The sequence below is a fragment of the Temnothorax longispinosus genome, chromosome 4 (genome assembly GCF_030848805.1).
Source record: "Temnothorax longispinosus isolate EJ_2023e chromosome 4, Tlon_JGU_v1, whole genome shotgun sequence".
Classification (NCBI taxonomy): domain Eukaryota; kingdom Metazoa; phylum Arthropoda; class Insecta; order Hymenoptera; family Formicidae; genus Temnothorax; species Temnothorax longispinosus.
The window spans coordinates 14,427,211-14,447,812 of record NC_092361.1 but is presented as its reverse complement, the minus strand read 5'-3'; the positions used below and the strand labels follow the sequence as shown (position 1 = coordinate 14,447,812).

Sequence of the window (20,602 nt, the reverse complement as noted above, 5' to 3'; positions counted from 1 at the left end):
TGGATCTCTCTACGTTTTTATTAGTAATATTATAAGTGACTAAAGAGATCAATGTTGTAACATCTGACACATACACATACATATACACACATTCTCTCTCTCTCTTTCCCACACTATATTTTTGAATAAAATAATTAATCTAATTGCAAATAACACATACATGTCATTTTAATGAATATGGAGATTAAAGGTATGATAAATATCAGGTATTCATAGTCAATGAGTGTGTCATGGCCGAGAACGAGCCCATCACGCCATAATATTCGCACGGGAACACTTGGAATAGGCGAAGTCGGGGGGAAGGACCTTCCTGTCGCGGAGAGAGAGCGCGGTCGATCTCGCGCGGAGAGCGTTTCTCGCGCAGGGAATGTATGTTATCTCGCGCGCGCGTTGCGCGCCGTCATCCGACACGTGGGACGTGACGAGAGAGCGTATTAATCGTTTATGGAGCGTGCAAATGCAACTGCCCGACCTCGCTGCTCTCTCGACCCTCTCTCTCTCTCTCTCCCTCCGCGCGTCTGTATGTCGTCATCCTTGTCGCCGCTCGAAATCGGATCAAATCGAAAGCAATCATCGCCCGCCGATTGTGATGGGGGGGTACGAATTCTGACCGGCACGACTCCAGCTCGCTAATTCGAAATGCGCTGTTCGATTCGCGCCGTGCCGGGATCGCGAAATAAAACGCGCTCTCCGAAAGCATTAACGCCAGTCGCGACAGCACTCTTGAGATGTAACGGTTCGGTGCGTCGATATTGATTGTAATACGTCGTAAAATAGAGCGTATGGCGAGCGCGGAAGACGTCGCTCTTTTATTCACGCGACAATAAAATATATCGACGAGCGAATTCCAGGGTCGCGCGTCTCGTGATACTCGCGGCGCGAGCTATATCGCTCGTCGCTCTCCCTGCTCTCGCGCCCGTTTCTTCCTCTCTCCTTATCCTCAGTCCCCCGGACCATTTCCTGCCGGGCTGACAACCGGGTGTCGGATTACCGTCTTCCATTTCTACGTAGGTGTTCGAAGGGCTGAATTAATCCCAGCCGGTTGCCGAGTCTCCAAGTCGAAGACTCCAACTTACCAAAAACTGGACGGGATACAACAATGGTCGAGGAACAGTGTGACCCTGAATCGAAATCTCCCGTGCGAATTTAATTATGATAGACCCATCTTTTGACTTTCTTTTTGTTTCTAAATATCTTACAATTATTTTTGTTTTCGGTAATGTAAATATCGACTGTTGTATTGATCATCTAATCCCAGTTTTCTTTATCCACCTAACATATTATCGTTATTATTCCTAATTTTCTTAATTACGGAACTAGACAAAAGAACTACCGTAGAATTCGTTTCTCAGCGGCGACATCCAGCGGCGCAGCCCAGCCCGGTGAACGTTTTTACGAACGAACGGAAACGGATGTGTGAGTCCCCTTCCGTATATTTTGGCGAAAATGAGCTGACGGAGTTGACGAAAGCGTTTTTAAACACGTGCGCGCACATACCAGGCGACCCCTAATCGCCAACTTTCTTCGTCCTCTTACTCTGCTCTATACTCCGTCCAACGAGAGATAATGGTTGATCAAACATAAATAACGATAGGGCACGGAGCCGCAACAAGGTGTTCGCGTTAAATTATTTTCATTTTTAATAGATATTGTCCAACACTATTAAAAATAAAATTAAATTAACGCGAACACCTTGTTGCGGCTCTGTGTCCTATATCGTTACTTATGTTTGATCAACCATGATCTCTCGTTGGGCGGAGTATATCGATTCGGAGTCCTACATCGATTCGCTCACGGTACAGCGCGGTTATTCCCAATAACTGAGAGCTGCGGAACGATCGATTGACCATCGCGCGTGAAATAGAGCTGCTTTCGGGCGTGAACGCGGGCAACCATTGATAAAAGGGATTGAAAATGAACGCGCTGAAGTTTCATCCAGTATATCGTCATTCAATTAAATATTCAAAAGCATCGAAATTTAATATCGGATTAAATATAATATCAATATCATTGGCAACAAAACGGATTGTCGAGTCTCGCTTGCGACTAGCGTTAGATTCGGGACGAATGACGAATAAATGTCGATAACGAAATTGTATAGAAACGAGCGTTTGCACAATTGAAATTAACAAATTTTCACATTCCGCGGAACGCAATTAAATTTGCAAAATCACCGAGTAATGAAATATTACCAATTGAATAAGTAAAGATACAGGTTACTGTCAATTGTCATCGAAAAAATTAAATATCCGAAAGTAAAATTGAGCAGCAATAAATAAAATGTCGCAGGAACAAATTACGTAATCAAAGAATTGATTATTCAGAACGAGTATTATACCGGAATGCCTTGAAGGCAGCAAGAATATCGTGATCTTCGAAGGTTGTTGATTACATTCGCCGAAGGATCGTTTTCATCACTGCCTTCATCACACACGCGCACGGATGCGCGCGATACGTCTTGCGCGGCCTTTCCGTAGTTAGCTTAGCTGCAATCTCGTTAAAGCGGGGCTCGAATATGCATAATACCCGTCGGCTTTCGGGTTTATTTGGAAAAAGGGCAATCGCGCGAACGCGCCGAGACGCCGGCTAAAATCGTCCTCTCCGCTGTGTGTGGGCGCCGTAACTACGTTCCGCGCTAACAGGTTCGTTATGGTCCGCCCGCGAAGTGCGGATCGCCAAACGACGTTGTAAATTCATCCCGATAATGTAGCCGCGCGCAAGTAATGCGCGTGGCATCTCACCGAGGCGCATGAGCGACTGCGTGTGAATAGTATACTTTATTATATCGTTCCTCGCCGTCCGCTCCAAGTAGGTCTTAATAAGCGTGACGCACATAAAGAAATTTAAGCACGAATTTTGGCAGCGAGAGAGCGTGTTCTCCCTTTCACAAATAAGATTGATGTTTTCGTAACGCTTTGGTTTGCTACGATAATTACAGTTCCAGTCGCATGTCATTAATATTGTCGCGTTTTGAGACTCATAAATGTCTATTATATTCGAGAATAAATATCTTCTTCTAAGGAACCAAATAAAAAACTAAAAGTTACGTAAAACATAATTAATGTTATAAAAACAGTAGTATAAAAAAACTTACAATTAATAATAATTATAAATTCTATGAAAAAGCAGAATCTTGATACTTGCTCGCAAAGACGCTTGAAGAAATTGCAGCGATACTTTTTTTTACAATTAAGGTTTTCTTTCATTTGCAAGAAAGGCAGGGAAACAAATGTACGCAAAAATTTAGGCATAATAAAAACGTACGCATTATGGTCAAATTGGAATACTAATTAAATACATTTTTATTCCCTATAACAGTTGCATCTCATATAATTCTCTGCGACATTTTTGTTATGCGTCATCGAAGGAGTGCACGCGCTTCCAAAGTAAAAAAAAGAGAGAAATTAGCATATTTAAGAGAGATATATATCGGAAACACGGAAAGGGTCACAGCATTCAACTGTCGCCACCCTCATTCAAGTAACCGTGCACGAATGTCGTAACACGCGATAAAATATCGCTCGTAGAACTCGCATGCATATGCGAATACGCTTCGTTACGCTTTATTTTATACTTCGCTTCGCCAGCGGACAGTCAAAATTATTATATTCCTATTACATAAACACGCACACAGATGTAGATTATAGATATGAGCGCTTTATACAACTGTAATTTTTTATTTGAAACGATATATAACGGTACACGTTTAGCACGAACTACCCTGTATAGTTTCCGGTTAACCGTTTCGTGCTGCTCCACCAGAACACGAGATCTGGAGCGCATTTACCTCCCGCGGATCGATCCACGAGATGTCGGTGACCGAAGCGCATCGTGACGCGCTCCGCGAGGATGAGACGACCGCGACCGGTCGAAAAAACAGCGATATTGTATCTGCCGGATTTTGGGTCGCGACGCGGCGGACAGGCGCCCTTGTGAAAATATTATTTCAACGCGTCAAGACTTTGTGGACAGGCTGATATTATTTCAGGGCCGAAATAACGCGGTCCTATCTCTCTTCTTTGTTGGCGTTGACGTCGCGACGATATCTGGCCTAAACGGTGTCCGGAAACTCACTCAATATGAACGTTCGACGACGGAAATTACTGATGGAAGCGTTTTACTGTAAGAAAAATGTCCACAAAGAAGCTGACAATTCTAGTTTAATATTTTTTACTACGTTGATTTGTATTTTAACAATTTTTATATAAAAATTTTGATTATCTTTTCTTAACTAAAGTTCACTCAGTGAAACTGAATTTGTCATTTGACGTGTCAATGTGATAAATATAATTGAGAAATCTAAGTAAAATCTAAGTAATTTAAGTAAAAATAAATAAATATATTTCTAAAATCATAATAACATATTAATGATTCTCTGTCTGCAAATACTATTTTTCACATAATGCGCTGAATGATTTCTATATGCTTCTTCTACGTCGCATAAGAGATAAATGGAAATAATTATTTAATTGATGCGATCTTATGGTAATACGGAGAAGTTGGTTGCCAACCTACGTTCAAGAAACAGACGGGGACTGTCCTCCCCGTTTAATCACTTCCAGAATGAATTAATCATGAGGAATCAGCGGCTGCCAATCCTGTCTCACAATTGCAGCGGGGATTAATGTGTTCGGCTGATCTAATTTAGAAAGATTTTTTTCGTCGGAAGGCATCGAGACGTGTATCGTTTTTCAGCAATCTAGATTATGCGAACGGAACAAACATGAGAACGCGACGTTGTTTTCAATCGATCGTCGATTCGGGTCGACGCGAGGTCGAACCTTTAAAGAATCATATTGCACACTCCAGTTGTATCATTACTCTCTGTATATTATTAGCATGGCATGGAGAGATTGATTCCTCGGAGAAAAACAAATCGAATCGCCGCTATCGCGGCAGCCGCGCGCGACCTTTGCCATCGAGACAAGAGTTGCTTGTGTGCCCTGGAATAGTATATGAGGTATTTCAGACGTGTATGCTATAAACTTTTTGCTGATCTTGAAAAGAATTCTCTTTGATAAAAGTTTCATGGACGGCTCTAACTTGTTACAACTCTAATAAAAAATACCTTGGTCGATAAATCTTATTACGAATCATAATGTTGAATGAAGTTCATACAATTGCTGTGTGTGTGTGTGTGTGTGTTTTAATTCGTACTTTTAACGTATATAATTAACGACTTGTAATTAAAGATTTATCAATTTCAATATCTTATACTTTTAAACGATTACACAGATTTCTTATTCTTGTGAAAAAAATCGATTTCTTACTCGATCAATTTGTAAATGAAAAGAACAGCAATGTGTGTGTGTGGTGTGTGGTTCACCTTTTACATACGTGCATGTATACGTAATGAATGTACGAATGCAAACGCAACGGTCGGCCGATATCCGATACCGCCAATGAAATCTCAATTTTATGACTCCGCGGAGTCGATATAGCGCTATTATGCGACGTCTTTCTCCCTCGAACAATAATAATTCGCGTCCTGCCGGTTGAGATTGCGGCGACGACGGTGCGCGTTTATTTCAATAACCAAGCGCGATAAACGTTCGTCCCGCGGCTCGCAATTTAGATTAATTATTATTAACGGAGGAGCGAGCTATATTGGATGGACTAGTCATCGAAAGAAATAAAGAGCATTTCGATGTCGCAAGTGGCTCAGACCGCGCTCGAAATGGCTGCGCACACATTGTTAATTACTAATACTCCACTCTAGAACTGGTTGTAAAAATTTTATATTAAATTTCCCGAGTTCCTACCATAAAACCAAATTAAAAATTGATCTCGCGCTGTTGTTTAATTCCGTGCCGTCTCTCGGTCTGCGTGGAGAGCAGCCTAGAACTCAAATCATTACGAATGTATAATTGTCGGTTGCTGTAATTGACTTCCAGACTTTGTTAAAATATTAATAAATGGATCTTAGATGTTCTTGAAAATAAGCAAATTAGATTACTTATTTAGCCAGATGTAGATCGCACTTTGACCCAAGGTGACTAAAAGCTGGCTGTATTTCTAGCTTATTGTCGTCGTCAATGATTTAGAAAGATCGTTCAATAATTTCACATAAACAGCTCGAGTATCTCGAGTAGTTTCGCTTGATTAATTGGACATTAATTTCGTGACGCAACGAGCGTTCCTTCAGAGCAGTTCTGCGACGACGGTCGATGTTTCGTCTCGCAGCGACGCTTTTCGTGTACGACGATGTTGTGACGATCCAATTAGAAGCGACGCGTAACTCGATCGGTTGATACAACAACAATTACGAGCGACTACGGGACAGATCTTTATCTCTTGGCCCAAGTAGCCAGACTGCAAACGCATAACCCTCGGAGCGAACCATAAATTCGAACCGCACCCCTTCTGCCAGCCGTCTTCTTCCTCTTCAGCCCCATTACACGGTGACTCACGTTACGGGGGGTGGTTCACTCCCCCCCCCCCCCGACTTGGCTGGCGATGTGCCCAATGCAGTCGTTGTCTTCTTATCGCCAAGGTTGCTCGAAGAATACGAAACTTTGTGGCAGCGATGCGACGTAACTTCGTAAATTGAATAAGAGAATCTGAGCATTTCCTTTTTAATGTAAGGTACATCAGATAAAATAAAATTTATTTAACGCTGTGTGCTAAAGAAAGACTCTGCGTGACTACTAAAATAATTGCGATACTGTAACATGGAAGGCAATTATAAATTCATTTGAACAAAGATTTCACGTCGCAAAACGAACGATTGGGAAAAAATAAAGAAAATATTACGAGAGAGAAATTGCACGTAAAGAAACATTTACAGCTTAAAAATAAATGTAAATCATTGTTCTTGCGATAATCACCCGACAGCGATGAGAACGCAGATTTATTTGCGAGGTGTCGGTACATTACGCCTTTCGATGTCGCGCTGAAAAAAGCACAAAGAAAACTGGAATAAGAAAAACAAACGAGAAAAGTCGCAAAAGTCGCTGTTGTCGAAAGAAGGATAGGAAGCAATTGACGCAGGGAAATTAAATAATAATAAAATGTATTAAAAATCGTATACATTTTGGATATACACGCGTAATGTATGTACACGCGGCCGTATACATATATATACATATATACATACGTAAATATATATATATATATTTATTTACATACATATATATACGTATATATATAAATACCCATACATTTTTATATTTTCTATATTTTTGCAACCAATGACGGTCGATTACATTTATGGTTACTATGGCAACGTAAAAATTGTACAGAGCGGCCGACGTCAACCGCGTGTAAAACTCGTCGCGCCATCCAGAACGTAAATGATTAAATGAGAGAAAACGCATAGACAAAAAAAAAGTAAAGAAGGTGTCGCGAAGAATGAGCGGAGCAACTATTCTCTACACCGATCTCGAAAAAACACACTCGTAATACACACATTTCTCCTTTTTATTAACAATTAGTGTGACAAAAAGTGGCTTATACAAATACTTATAAAGATCTCCTCTTACCGGTTTCTCTACGCCACTCCTCGAGACATAGCTCATCGAATACTCTCAAATATCCGCGGAAGAAATCGCATTTCCGGCATTTGCACTTCAAATTCACAATTTTTTTTTGTTCCTCCCTTTCTTTCGTCTTCATGCGAATGCGATATCGCTCGCTTCCTCCCCTCCTCCGCGGTTATTGGCGTGATATGTGGACACTAATTGTAAGACATCTTTACTCCCACTAATTTACAACGTTACGTGTGTATGTTCCGTTTTGGCAAAGGTTTCTAAACCGTCTAAGGACACACGACGGTTAACGCATTTAACATATTGATCGCCACGGCATACGTGTCATTCATGTACGAATGATACTCCTTGTTTTCGAAAGCGCACCGTTCAAATACGAATGATAAAATACAAATTTACAAATTTTCATAAAAAGTCGTTCAATGATGTTTTATGAGAAAAGAGTAAATTACGGAAGAAAAATGCGTTTGGCGATCACGGAATTTGTTGTAAAACAGAGTATCATTCCCATGTGAATGACGTGGCAGTCAACGCGTTAAGCTGGATGAGGCAGTTTTCGTTTTTCAGTCCTTTTGCTTGTGCTCTGCGCTCGCAACATCTCGTAAAGAAATACAGCGGGCAGTGATCCAAGATTGTCACGCCATACGCTTTATCTATATTCCCATCTTCATCTGTAGCTCAAAATCAAATTTCGTGTTATTGCCTTATGATATTTTTACAGGGCTTGAACAGACTCCCTGAGTCAATAAATACAGTATCTAAAATTTGCCCAAATTGTGTCATATATAATTGAATTTTATTACGTCCGATCGTAGTTCGCTTACGAGATGCTGTAAAATTCTCCGATTCCGGCTTTCTCTCTACGATTTCGGGTTTTCCGGTACTATAAAAGGTTCTGGATTAACGATATTGCTAGTGACTGACGTCGTCACGCGTATTATAATACGTACTTAAGGGCTGTTACTTCCACTGTATCCCGCGCGTAATCTCGCTCAGGGACTATTTCTAGATCATCGGGATTTACATAAGAATTACATACGCGCGCGTGCATAATTTTCCTCTACTTACTATGCTTCGGGGTGAATGTAGATTTCCTTCCGCGCTCCTTCGCGCCCGAGAAAGGGTCGGCCGCCCTTTTAACGTGCTTACGCTATCACGTCGACCGCCCCTCGCCGACACGTGCGCAAAGGAGCCGACCATCACACGAAGTATAGTAAAAATAAAAAAAAAACGTCGCGTCTCTCCATTATAATCGACTCCGCACGACGGATTGCGATTTGATGAACGCGAACGCGACGAGAGAGTGCGACACGCTCTTACTTAGGGTATAAAAAGATTCGAACTAGTACACCAACGTGTGTTAAATTACGCGTGATCTTCGCGAGGCAAACCTATATATATATATATATATATATGTAATATATCTATATTACGCATTCTTCTGTGGACGCGTACGGATCTAGTTCCGCGACGATTGTCCGCTCGTGGCAACAATAACGCTCGATTCTACCATTGTGAAATCAGATTAAAATCTGTTAGATTGATTATAATTCGAATCACGTTGTGCAATCTGAAATTATAAATTATATTACTTATCATAAACTAAAAAATATATAACTTTTATATGTATATGATTCGATGAGATTTACATATTTATAAACTAAAATTTCAACAAAATAACATATGTGCCAGATCTCATCAGCCTATCTCGAACTTTCATTCAGCGGAGATTAAATTTATCGAGTCTTAACGGTTCGATATCTAAGTAAGTTAGAAACAACTTGACGAATTTTAATTAATTAAATGAAACAAAGGGGTGTATCTGATTAAATCTTTCAATGAACCGTCACAAGTTGAATATTAATCTCGAAGAAAGTTGGCGAAAGCGGCGTATTCCAGTTCAACATTGCATAACGCGGACCAATTAGCAGACTTTACCGCTTATATCGAGTGCGACAAGTTTTGTCTAATAATTACTCGTGAAAGGAAAACGACATAGCACTCGCCACAAGCGCGATCGTCTCCCTCGCGCCTTAACACCTACAACGAGTCTGGCGACCGTTTTATTTACAGCATCGACTAACATCTAAGAACAGTATTTACAGTTGCCTGGTTCGTTACTTTAGCGCTTTTGTCCTGTACACTCGCTTTCCCTTCATCGCGCGTCTATCGCGAGCAGCGGTCGCCTGCTTTCGTTTGGAATATACTACTTTCAAAATTTCGCGACCCCGCAATCGCGAAGGGTGGCAGTGACGAAGAATTGGTACGAGAAAAGAGGGATACCCCCCTCCTCCCTCTCTCAGGGATATCTTTCAGCGCGCGATATCGAGAACACCGTGGCAGTTTTCTCTCTCTTCCGGGAAAAGGAGAGAAAGGAAGAAAAGCAGGCTGCCGCTTCTCGCGTACACACGTCGCATCCATGTGTGTGCATCCCCAACATGGCTCTTTAATGGCTAGATTAGATAAATAGACGAGACGATACACGTTAGACGGACACGGTGGCGGACTTTACGAGCACCGCCTTACGTAGAATGTAAGAAAGATTAGAGACAGATAGATAGATACGAATAAAGATAGAGAAATCAATCGGCAACGTTCACCGGCTATCGTATATGCACGCACATACATTATTGCGTACCACTCATTGAATATTTCTTTTAAATCACAATCTCACTATACCGCGGCACTCGAGCGACCCTCCCTGCCCTGATAATATCAAAACGCACCGCTTCGTTTCATCGATCGTCAGGATTCATCCTTTCGCAAAACAGTTTCTTTGAATCGACCTGCAAGATGAAGACGCCGAAGAAATCGTCGATGATTCGAGCCGGAGAGAGGATTCCTTGAGATTCCCGCGGGAGAAGACACGTACAGGCTAATACGTATATCGGGTAATCGAGAAGCACCGCGGCCGCTCGTCGTCCATCGCACGGAGGATGCGTCCGATGACACCGACGTCGGGCCGCTAGATCGTTCAATCTCCGCGTGGGCGCCACCGCGCGATTCCTTTCACACTTCCGTAGCCTGCGTGTAGGAGGGCGCGATCCCGTGTGCCGGCGTCAGCGGCCCCGTCGTGGACGCGAGCGATCTCCTGGAGTAGATGGTCGCCGCCGAATGGGGCGTGTGCGGCGCCGTATGCGGCGCCGTGTGCGGCGTCGCGTTGTACCTTCGCGAGGCCGAGGCGAAGGGCTAGATGGGCCCGTAATTGCTGAGGGCGGAAGGCCTCTCTTGCGACTGCTCGGCGCATCCAGCGGTGTTCATATCGCCCCCCGCAGACTGGTGACGTCATACGTGCGAAAGCGGCGGTTGTTTGAGGACGTGATGGTGCAGGTGATGTTGGGACGCACTGGCGACGCTTCCCGGTGGCAGCAGGGCACTGCCAGGACCCGGTGCCGATGGGTATGGCATCGCGACCCCTCGACCAACGACGCCCTTAATGCCAACGCTGCCGATACCGCCGACGCCCGTCACGCCGGCTACCATCCCGGCACCGGCGCCCATGTGACCGCGATCACCGCCGAACAAACGCCTCCATAGCCGCTTCCAGGAATCGACCGTCTTGCCGCTCCAGATCCAGACTCCCGAGGTAATGCCAACCGCGAGAGCCATGAAGTACTTGAGCATCAGGATGGAGTAGAGTGGTCTTGCCCGTGGTCGGCAGGGGCATGCCAGCGAGCTGAGCCACTCGTCTCGCAAAGACGACTCATAAATATGACATGCCAACACCACGCCGGCCGGTAATGTATAGAGAACGCTGAACACGCCGATACGTATCATTAGTTTTTCCAATTTGTCCGCCTTGGCGCCGGGCTGACGTTTGATCACCGATCGAATTCGGAAGAGGCTGACGAAACCGGCCAGAAGAAAAGTCGTGCCCAGCAAAAGGTAGACAAACAGAGGCGCCAGGATGAAATTGCGCACTCCCTCGGGAGCGACTGTGCAAACTCCTGCTACCGGGTCACCGGCGACGCCACCCGCGATGTACGCCCAAACCGTTTGCACAGTCGGGGCCAGCCACGCCACTAAATGGAAATATTGCGAGTACGATGCTATCGCCTCGTTGCCCCACTTCAAACCCGCTGCGAGGAACCACGTGAATGCCAGGATCACCCACCACACTGAAGAAGCCATGCCAAAGAAGTAGATCAGGAGGAAAACGGTGACGCAGGCACCCGGGCCCTGGGCGCCCGACCTCAAAGCCGCACCGTCGCAGGCGATTTCTTCATGGCCGATCACGCTGCGCGATAAGTACCCTAGGGATACGACGAAGTAGCAGGCTGACAGGAAGACGATCGGTCGCTCAGGATACTTGAAACGCTGGGTGTCGATTAAGAACGTGGTTACGGTCACGAGAGTGCTGGCGGCGCACAGGCCGCTCCAAAGTGCCAGCCATACGGCCGCGAACTCGCGCTCTTCGTTGGTGAGGAACGCGCCGCGGCACGGCAGGGCACAGTTCGGCACCCCCGCGATCTCCTGGATGATGTTTTGGCCGATACCTCCCATCGATGGTGGTGCCGGCGCCGGCATTATCCCACTTACGGTCATGCCGGCCAGGCCAGCCCCCGTGTTGGCCCCGGTGCTGCCGGTCCCGATGACGCCGCCGCTGACGGCGCTTATCGGTCCTGACATTCCCGTGCCACCCGCCCCCAGGGGCACGAGGGGCGCCCTGCATCTGCACGCGCAGTCCCTCGTCCTCTCCCCCGGGGGGTGCTGGCAGTTTTTTTGATTCTTGCCCGGCTTGCAGCGGGCTGGCTGCGAAGTCTTGCTGGGCCGCGTGGGCCGCGCTGGCGGGCCCGGTGGTCCTGGGACTCCGTTGCTCGCTGCGCCACTGTTACCCCCGGGGCCTGTGCTAGTGCTAGTGTGATTATCCTGTTCCATGCACAGGCGTTCCGGGTCGCCGTGATATGGCAGACGTTCGCATGCCATTCTCTCCGGCCACGAGAAGCCGTATTGTTGCATCAAGGGCGCGCAACCCGTTCGCGCTCGCTCGCACACGCTACGACAAGCTGGCAACGGTTTCGTATATTCCGGTAGGCAGATCGGCGCGTACATGGAGCACAGGAAGAACTTGAGGTCCGATGAGCATTTTATCTCGACTAACGGCCAAAACTGGTGTACCTCCAATCCGGCCTCGTCCTGCGAGTCGTGATTCAATTCATTCGGCATGGCGGTGAGATTGTAGCCGATACCGCGGCACATGGGAATTGTGATCTCCTCGCATCGACCCTTCCCGTTGCCGCTCCCGATGCCGGAATGCCCACCGCCATTTATACCGGAATGGCTGCCACCGACACTACCACTGACACCACCTACGCCGTTACCGTTTCCGACACCGCCAACTCCGTTGCCGCTAGGACTGGAGCTGTCGGACACTACGCCGATCATCGACGACGACGAGGATGAGGAGCCGGATGAGGACGAAACTCCTGACCCCGACCCGACGATGCTACCTACCGGATTTATCGCCGATTCCGATAGTACGTTCGAAAACGTCGTCGCGAGCACTAGCAACGTCAACAGACTCGTCATTGTTCGCGCGGGAAATAGCTTCGTCCGTCGTGCGGGTCTCGTGCTCAAGGACGTTCGGCTCATGGCTGCATAGCTCGCATAACGGCAGCCTGCAACAAAAAGCAAAAAAATATCCTTTTATTGTTAATGTTTCTACGGCGGAATTGCTTGCATTGTGATTAGTATAAGGACTAGGGACGTGTGGTGCAATATACTGAACTATTTTATTCCTCTACAGTTTCAACCTACAAATCTACAATTATAAATCAAAAGTACTGAAAATTGAATGTGGAGATATTATGTCTCTTTCAATAATTCGTACATTACATTTGTTCATAAATGAAATTTTCTATATTTAATTCTCCATTGCCTTCATTCAGTAAACAAACGTTAGTGCACTAGTGTACATGTATCACTGTATTAGTGCAGCGTTGTTTTTTCAAATCAACACAGTCTTAATCCCATATCACACTACGGATTGGGATTGAGATTGGATTGAAATTTAATCAATCATAACAAAGAAAACTAATCTAATCTCTAAAACCAATCTCAAGTTTAATAAATTTTGCTCTGATATGAGAGTTTACCCCGTACAAAGGCAACGGAGGGCTAATATATGTAAAATACATGTTTAATATATTTATTAAATGTTTAAAAATATACTTATAATAATAATAAAGTTTCATTGAAAGTCTATAGGTTCCTACATTTGATTCGTTATACGGGCCTAAGCCATTCGGTATTCAATAACAGTTTCCCAACATCAAGAGAGCAAACATCAATTCTCGCTAATAACTCGTTCCGCGAACTCGTAGGACGAGGGAGTATTTGCCGGAGATAGAGTATTCATCACGGTTTCGGAGAGACTGGGCGTACCGAGTACGGATTTAATCCCGAGCGAGGAACGCGGCGACGACGAAGCGATCGGTCGGCAGAACGCACGCATGAGTCTCGCTTCGTTTGCAATTCGGACTATTAAAGCAGCACGGTGCCGTTTCGGTAACCCAGCCGGGTAACTCCGGGGCGAGCCGCACCACCGCGTGTATCCGCTCTTTCGTAAAAGTCCGAGTCGGCGATCGATGCCTAAATAGCCGGTCGGCGCGGGATGCGTCTGGCCCGCTGGCTCGTTCGCTCGGTCGACCTTAACGAGCAAGGGCGTAGCGTTCGAATGTCTCGTACATAAATCAACGTCGATGCTTCGATCGTTCGCTAGAGATATACCCGGTTTCGAAACCGGTACGCCTCTCGCAGAGCTGTGGGGTGTCGGCTCGAGAGCCCGGATAAATTCACGAATAACAAATAACGAATAAAGAATGGAGTCTTATTCATCTAAATAGGGATGACTCTATTCGAATAAGATCTTTTTGTGTGCCGCGTATAAATATATCACATTCAATAAAATTTTATTCGGATGATGTATTTAGATAATCAATATGATCGAGTTAGAGTGTGAATTTAATATTTAATATTTACATAAATTGTTATTTTTCCAATTTTTATTAATTTTATTGTAATTGAATTGTAATTAAATTTTCATGCTCCTGCGAAGCAAGTGATATAATGCTAATATTTTTTAGATATACATATCATTTATTTTTTTAATATTTTGTTTGTATATAATGCAAATAAATAAAACTTTATTCAGTTAACCAGATGAATAAAAAATTATTCGAAGAATGCAATTCTGCCATGACGGAGAATCGAAGGCTGTCGAAGAAAAGGGAATGGAGGGAGCGCGAAAGGCTAAAAGGCTACAGTGAGAAAGGACGGGAAGAGAGAAGAAAGACGACGAAAGAAAGAGAAAGAGAGAGAGAGAGAGAGGGGGGGAGGAAGAAAGGAGGGAAAAAGGCAGAGAAAGGAATCGAAGCAGTCATGGATCTTATAATAGTCGAGCCGCGGAAAACACGTGACCGGAGCGAAATGTTATCGTAGGAGGCAGTGTTAGTTTTACCGTTTGTTAACTGCTAGCGCCTCGACGCGGGCGTCGCTATTTATAAGACGCCGTCCGCCACGGTCGACGTACATGTTGTACTCTCGCGTTGGGAATTAAGGGAGGAGAAGTCCCGACCGAGCTACGTGTGTGGCTCGAATCCCCGATACGGCCGATTGGCGTGCGCGGCGGTATAACGAAATAAATGCACCATGCACCGGCGAGATGCATCCGCCGCGCCGCAGCTGCGCGGAAGCGAGGCCCCGATGCGCCTCTCAATAGAGATGTATATGCGCTTTTGATTTTCGCTTCGTTATGGAGTTCGCTTTGGAGGCTTGAACCCGTCAACGACGGGTATTATCGCGATCTCCCTTCGACACGACCCCGCCGCGCGCCGCTCTGTCTGACAATATTACAGAGAATGCGTTATTATGAATCGTAGCGCGCGCAGTGCGCAATTGCGCCGCGCCGTAATGAACGCGCACGTCGATCATGTAATCATCAACGAGCGTCTAAGCTATTCATCCGTCGCATTTACCAGGCTTCACGCGTATCTCGCCCAATCGTTATCTCATTGCTTCATCTTAAGAATAACTATACCTGATCACACTTTGGTGACGATGTTAGGAAAATTCCTAGTCTTTCATCTATCTCTCGTCTTTTCATTTTTTTTTTTTGAAGAGGAGAGAATTGCGTGACCAATACCACGGAGGATCGTGATATGATATATCGAAATTGACCCTGCGGGCTGCTGGTGTATCGGCGAGCGCGATACGGGGAACTATTGTACATAAAACTTATTCAACGAAACGAATATCCATTAATGTATTGCATAAAGCAGAGGTAATATGAGGGAGGTAGGAGGGACCACGGCAATGAATCACTTTTAAAACCTGCTGCCCCTGCTGCCTCTGGGATATACGGGCCGCTGGCCAGCGTTGTTTGGGTTACGATACACTCACTCCTCTTTTATGGAAATTTCGTGCTCTTTTTGCTCTCCCACGTCTATCCTCGCTCATAACTAGTTTCTGCGAATAGCACGCGCGCTTGCATAAGCGTAATCCATTCGCCGTCAGCATCGCGACAGCTAATTAAAAGTTTATACATATTAATGTTCCGCAAATCCTTTCCACTAAAGCCGTTTATCTGCGTTCGTTCTCGCTCGATTAATCGCCGCGAAGAGATGAGGTCGATCGTTCGGTTTCGCCTCGGTGTGTGGGTCACGAGAGAAAAACGCGTCGATACGCGTGAAAAGGCGCGCTTCTCGCGTTAAAATGGCGATTTGTCCGCTGTCAATCTGTCACCTCGAGGCTTTCGATTTTCGCCGCGGCGAGGGAAGATCGGGGTTACATCCGGGGCTCGTAAAAAGGGACAAGCAGCGAGGCGTAAGCGCGAGCGCAGCAGCAGCAGCAGCCCGCCGTGATATCGCGCGTTTCCTCGCAAACGCTCCTAAAGGTACGTAAATCAAAACGCGCGATGAGATTTATGGTGAGGTATGGATAAGGTATGCGTTATGCTCCCTCGTTAGATGGTAAAACTGACGGCGGTCAGATGGTGTTGGGTTTTATATCAAATCGCTCGTTTCACGAGCATTAATCATAAATTCACCGTGCTCGCGCTTACCCCCCTCGCCTCCGCCCGTTGTCCCGCGGTGCTAAGAAAAACAAGGTACGAGAAACGACCCGTCGAGATTCATCCGCTGCCTCTCGATGATCCTTGCATCATCATTCGAAAGAGTTTCCGTCGTCGTTTCGTAGAAACAGCTCTCGCCGTGAGATTTAGCTGTATGCTAACTCTGCGATAAACACTGTCGCAATTAATCATCGCACATAAATTCCACGTGTTGCCCGTGGAATCTTCTCAATTATGCTAATTTCTTGATTTAACGATCGTTATAAAAAATTTTGCAGTGACAAGATTAACGTAGGTTTCACGCGGAGTTTTATTACAGGAAGAATGTCGAAGGTCTGATGGTAACGATTTTCTTTTCGTGCAAAGGAGACGCATATAAAGTGTCTATAATTAATTTTAGTTTTACTGTAATCCGATACTCTATTTTAATTTTTAATTTATCTCAAGAATCTATTTTAGAGTATAAATAATGTATAAGTAATAAGTTAAAAAATAATACATTATTAAAAATGACAGATTATACATTTTTTTGTATTAATTTTGTAGAATTTAATAAATTTAGCAAAAAATGAATAAGCTAATACTTCTTAATTATGTATAAATGATAAGGAAATATTTAACAAGCTCGTCTGGTGCATCTAAGTTTGTTTCTATTTTTACCGCGTATTTTTCGAAAAGAATTTATTTTAATAACAATTTATGCACTCGCCAGATATCCCGGCGGCAAAGCAACTTCCGTCCGAGATATGGAGTAGCACAATTTCGTGAACGAACAGGGCGTTTGACGCACAGAGCGTATATATCTTTCGGGAAGTTAACTCTGCATAGTTTACGTGCGCAGCAAGGTCCTTCTGGTATCCATCTTCTCCGACGAATTCGGACATCTAAACTTGGCCTTCGAGAGCGCACGCTCTCCTTCTGGACGAGTTTATTAACGATGCAACATGCAGAGCGTGCGAGAGACAGAACGGGAGAGCCTAAGTCGGTGCAGAAGCACCGATAACCGGAACTATTTGTTAGAGCCCCCGGGTGTGTGATACGCACATTTACGCCTGACAACATGTACTTCGGCTCTTTATGCGAATATAAAGCATGCTTTCACGCATTTCGAACGCCACGTTCTTTCTGCCGCGTGCCGTAATATATAGGGTGTTCCGATCTCGTCGCCTATAAAAATATTGCAGCGAGCGAAATCGAAATCATAAGAATTCAACTAATATAAAAAAAATTACAAGTTTATCAGAATAAGTTACCCAAAATCTTAAAATATCTTCCACAACTTAATTTCTATCGTGGTAATCTAATTAAAGATATCATCACAGCGTATTTAATAAAAAAATTCCTCAAAGGAATATATGGCTGTGAGGAAAGGCGATGGGAATTATATAATATTCCGTATTTTATCTTGAATACAATGCAGAGAGGATACACATGGCGTGCGACTTGTACACCTTTTTCACGCGGCGTGGTTATACGGAACACTCGGCGGACAACTACACTGAAAAAAATTCATGTAATTTTACATGAAAAATTACATGTTTGAAACTGTAAAATTATCCAATTATTACTGTAATTTCTTTTTTTCCAGGTATATTAAAGTAAAAATACATATTAATAGTAAAATATAGGTAAAATTACTATTTTTATGTAAAAATCACTTGTAGTTTTAAATTTAGCTGTATTTTCACAACAATGAACGGAAAAAAAACCAGTTTCATGCAAAATTACAGGAAGAAATGTAATTTTACATTTATTGTGTAATTATTATCATTCGATAGATGGCATCCGATGAGATCCGTTTCTCAAATTTAAAATATGACGAACGATGGTATAAGAATGATGACGGAACTGCACATTGCACAACTTGTATATACGTTGTTTCGTGGCGTCCACACACACACACACTTTTATAATAAAGCGTGGCACACTTTTGGATTAATGTTAATGTAACTTTATTTTAGTTAATATCTTTATTTTTGAAGATAGAATTTTTGTTCCTCCGAGCATGTCCGAAGCTTTTCATCACATGTTTAGTGGATTCCATATTTCATGTGAAATTACATATAATCTGTAATTTTCCATGTAAGTGTAATATATTGCATGATTATGCTGGGTCGGAAAAAAACCCAGCATAATCATGTGATTTCACACAAATATTTTTTTCAGTGTACCGCCGTGTCTGTAAAAAGTGTAGAAAACATTTCCAATATCGCGCGCGTGGACCTTTGCGGCTGAAACACGGTCTTTCTTCTCTTCGCGTATCCGCCCGCGCCACCGCTATGCGAAACTCCGCTGTTACTCGAGTCGCGCGCGATTCCCAGAATACACGCGTAAGATCGGATTTACCAAAGCCTGCGTGAAAGCGGCACACGTTTGCCATGGTATACATGGTGCTCCGTTAAATTTTCATCAAAAGCGCATGGCAGACGTATTCTTTGATCAGTTTGACGTCGGCTTTTCCATCGCGACAGTTTAACCGGAAACGTAATTATTGACTTAATTAATCTTGAAAATTAACTTTGGTAAACGTGCATACAGATGCACGTGGATTCGACAGATACTTGTTTGATAAAAACAAAGGAAAGATGAAATTCTCATACAAGTTCAGTAATTTACTTGGCACAGTTTATCGTAAAGGAGACTTACTCTTTTCCCGAGATGGATCGTCAGTTATTAGTCCTGTCCGGAAGGAACTTTGGGTTCGAGGGCTGCAAATAAGTAACGAAGTGCCATTCTTCGATCAATTTTGGAGAGCTTTAATTTCGGCACAGTGTTCATTTTATCGAGATGGTTCAATGAAATCGAATATCGTTAGACTGAAAAGTGCCATTTCCTTCGAATTGTTCGCGGTTAACTATTTGTATTTGCGCCGACGCGACGTGGCAAACTGCAAACGCGCTCGCGATCCATCACTTTCCATTTCCTCTATTTTCATCTCAGCGCTGCCCGAGCGCGATAAAGAATGTGCAACAACGGATGATGCATCGCTCGTTCAATCAGGATACGAAACGCACGATAATCGCGCCATCGCGTTACCACACCGTATCGTGTATCCGCATGACGGTACCGAGCCGCACGCGACGAACGTATCATTTGTCCAGGAGATGTAAAGTTCCGCCTGTAAACGTCGACACGGACGCTTGTCGATTGCGCGCGAAGTGGATCTTGATACAACTATTTCCTGCCTCGAGTTTCCTCCGGCCTTTCCGTACGTTCGTTCTCTCTGTACGATGTGAAACCGAAGGTGATCTCCCTCGCGGAGCGCGCGAGCACGCGCTCCACATTCATCGCGTTCCCAGCAATCATCGCGTTTAATACAGCGAGCAGCAATGCGAAAACAGGCTTCTTTCGCCAGCAACAACACAGGGCGTTGTCGTATCCCGTTCTGCTGTGATACGCGAAGAGTCCGACCGGAAAAGCCGACGTACTCGCCACGCGCCGGAGTGTTTTTGCCCGCGCGGTCGAGAACGAAACTCACTTCCAATCATAATTTAAAAAAAAAATTACCATAAAATTAGTCAGAATACATTACAAAATGTCGAATTATTTTCTATTGAAGATTTTATTAAACATACATTTGCCAGAAAATTTTTTCGTTTTAAGTTAAAAATTTTGAGCCTTAAAATCTCGTTGATTAAATTGTCAAACAATAATATGTACAAGTGAAAATGATAATCGGATCAATCGTGTCTTTAGCACTCGTTATCACCGCGTGTACAAAGCGTTCGGCGCCCTCCGTAATAACGTTACCACGTTCCGCGAGGAGAATCCCAATTTGATACACACAGGCCCGTAATAATCTCCCGCGGGGTCTAGTAAGCGAGATTGTCATGTCGGGATACCTTTTATCTCCCTATAAAACCACGCGAGAGCGCGCTCGCACACACCTTGCGGCCGCAAATACACGGCGGGGCATACGTAGGTAGGTGCTATCGCGAAGTTGGCGGTAAACGCGATTCCTTTTGTTCCCCGCGCGTTTACAAGGCTGCGCACACCTATATACCACTCGCCGTACGCGAGCGCGAGTAAACTGCGGCCGAGAAGG

General features: G+C 44.4%; 1 protein-coding gene across 4 annotated transcripts in view; it reads right to left on the bottom strand.

Moving 5' to 3' along the window:
• Positions 1 to 6,995: 6,995 nt before the first annotated feature.
• Fz2 (frizzled 2) overlaps positions 6,996 to 20,602 on the bottom strand; it is a 76,343-nt gene continuing 62,736 nt past the window's right edge. For 3 of the 4 annotated variants that reach the window (XM_071776648.1, XM_071776649.1, XM_071776647.1), the window contains exon 2: positions 6,996 to 13,105. In XM_071776648.1, coding sequence (XP_071632749.1) covers positions 10,773 to 13,079 — 2,307 coding nt within the window. In that variant the 5' untranslated portion in view covers positions 13,080 to 13,105 and the 3' untranslated portion in view covers positions 6,996 to 10,772. Of the gene's footprint in view, positions 13,106 to 19,203; positions 19,330 to 20,602 lie in introns of those variants that run through there. The other variant, XM_071776650.1, reaches the window with a different exon arrangement.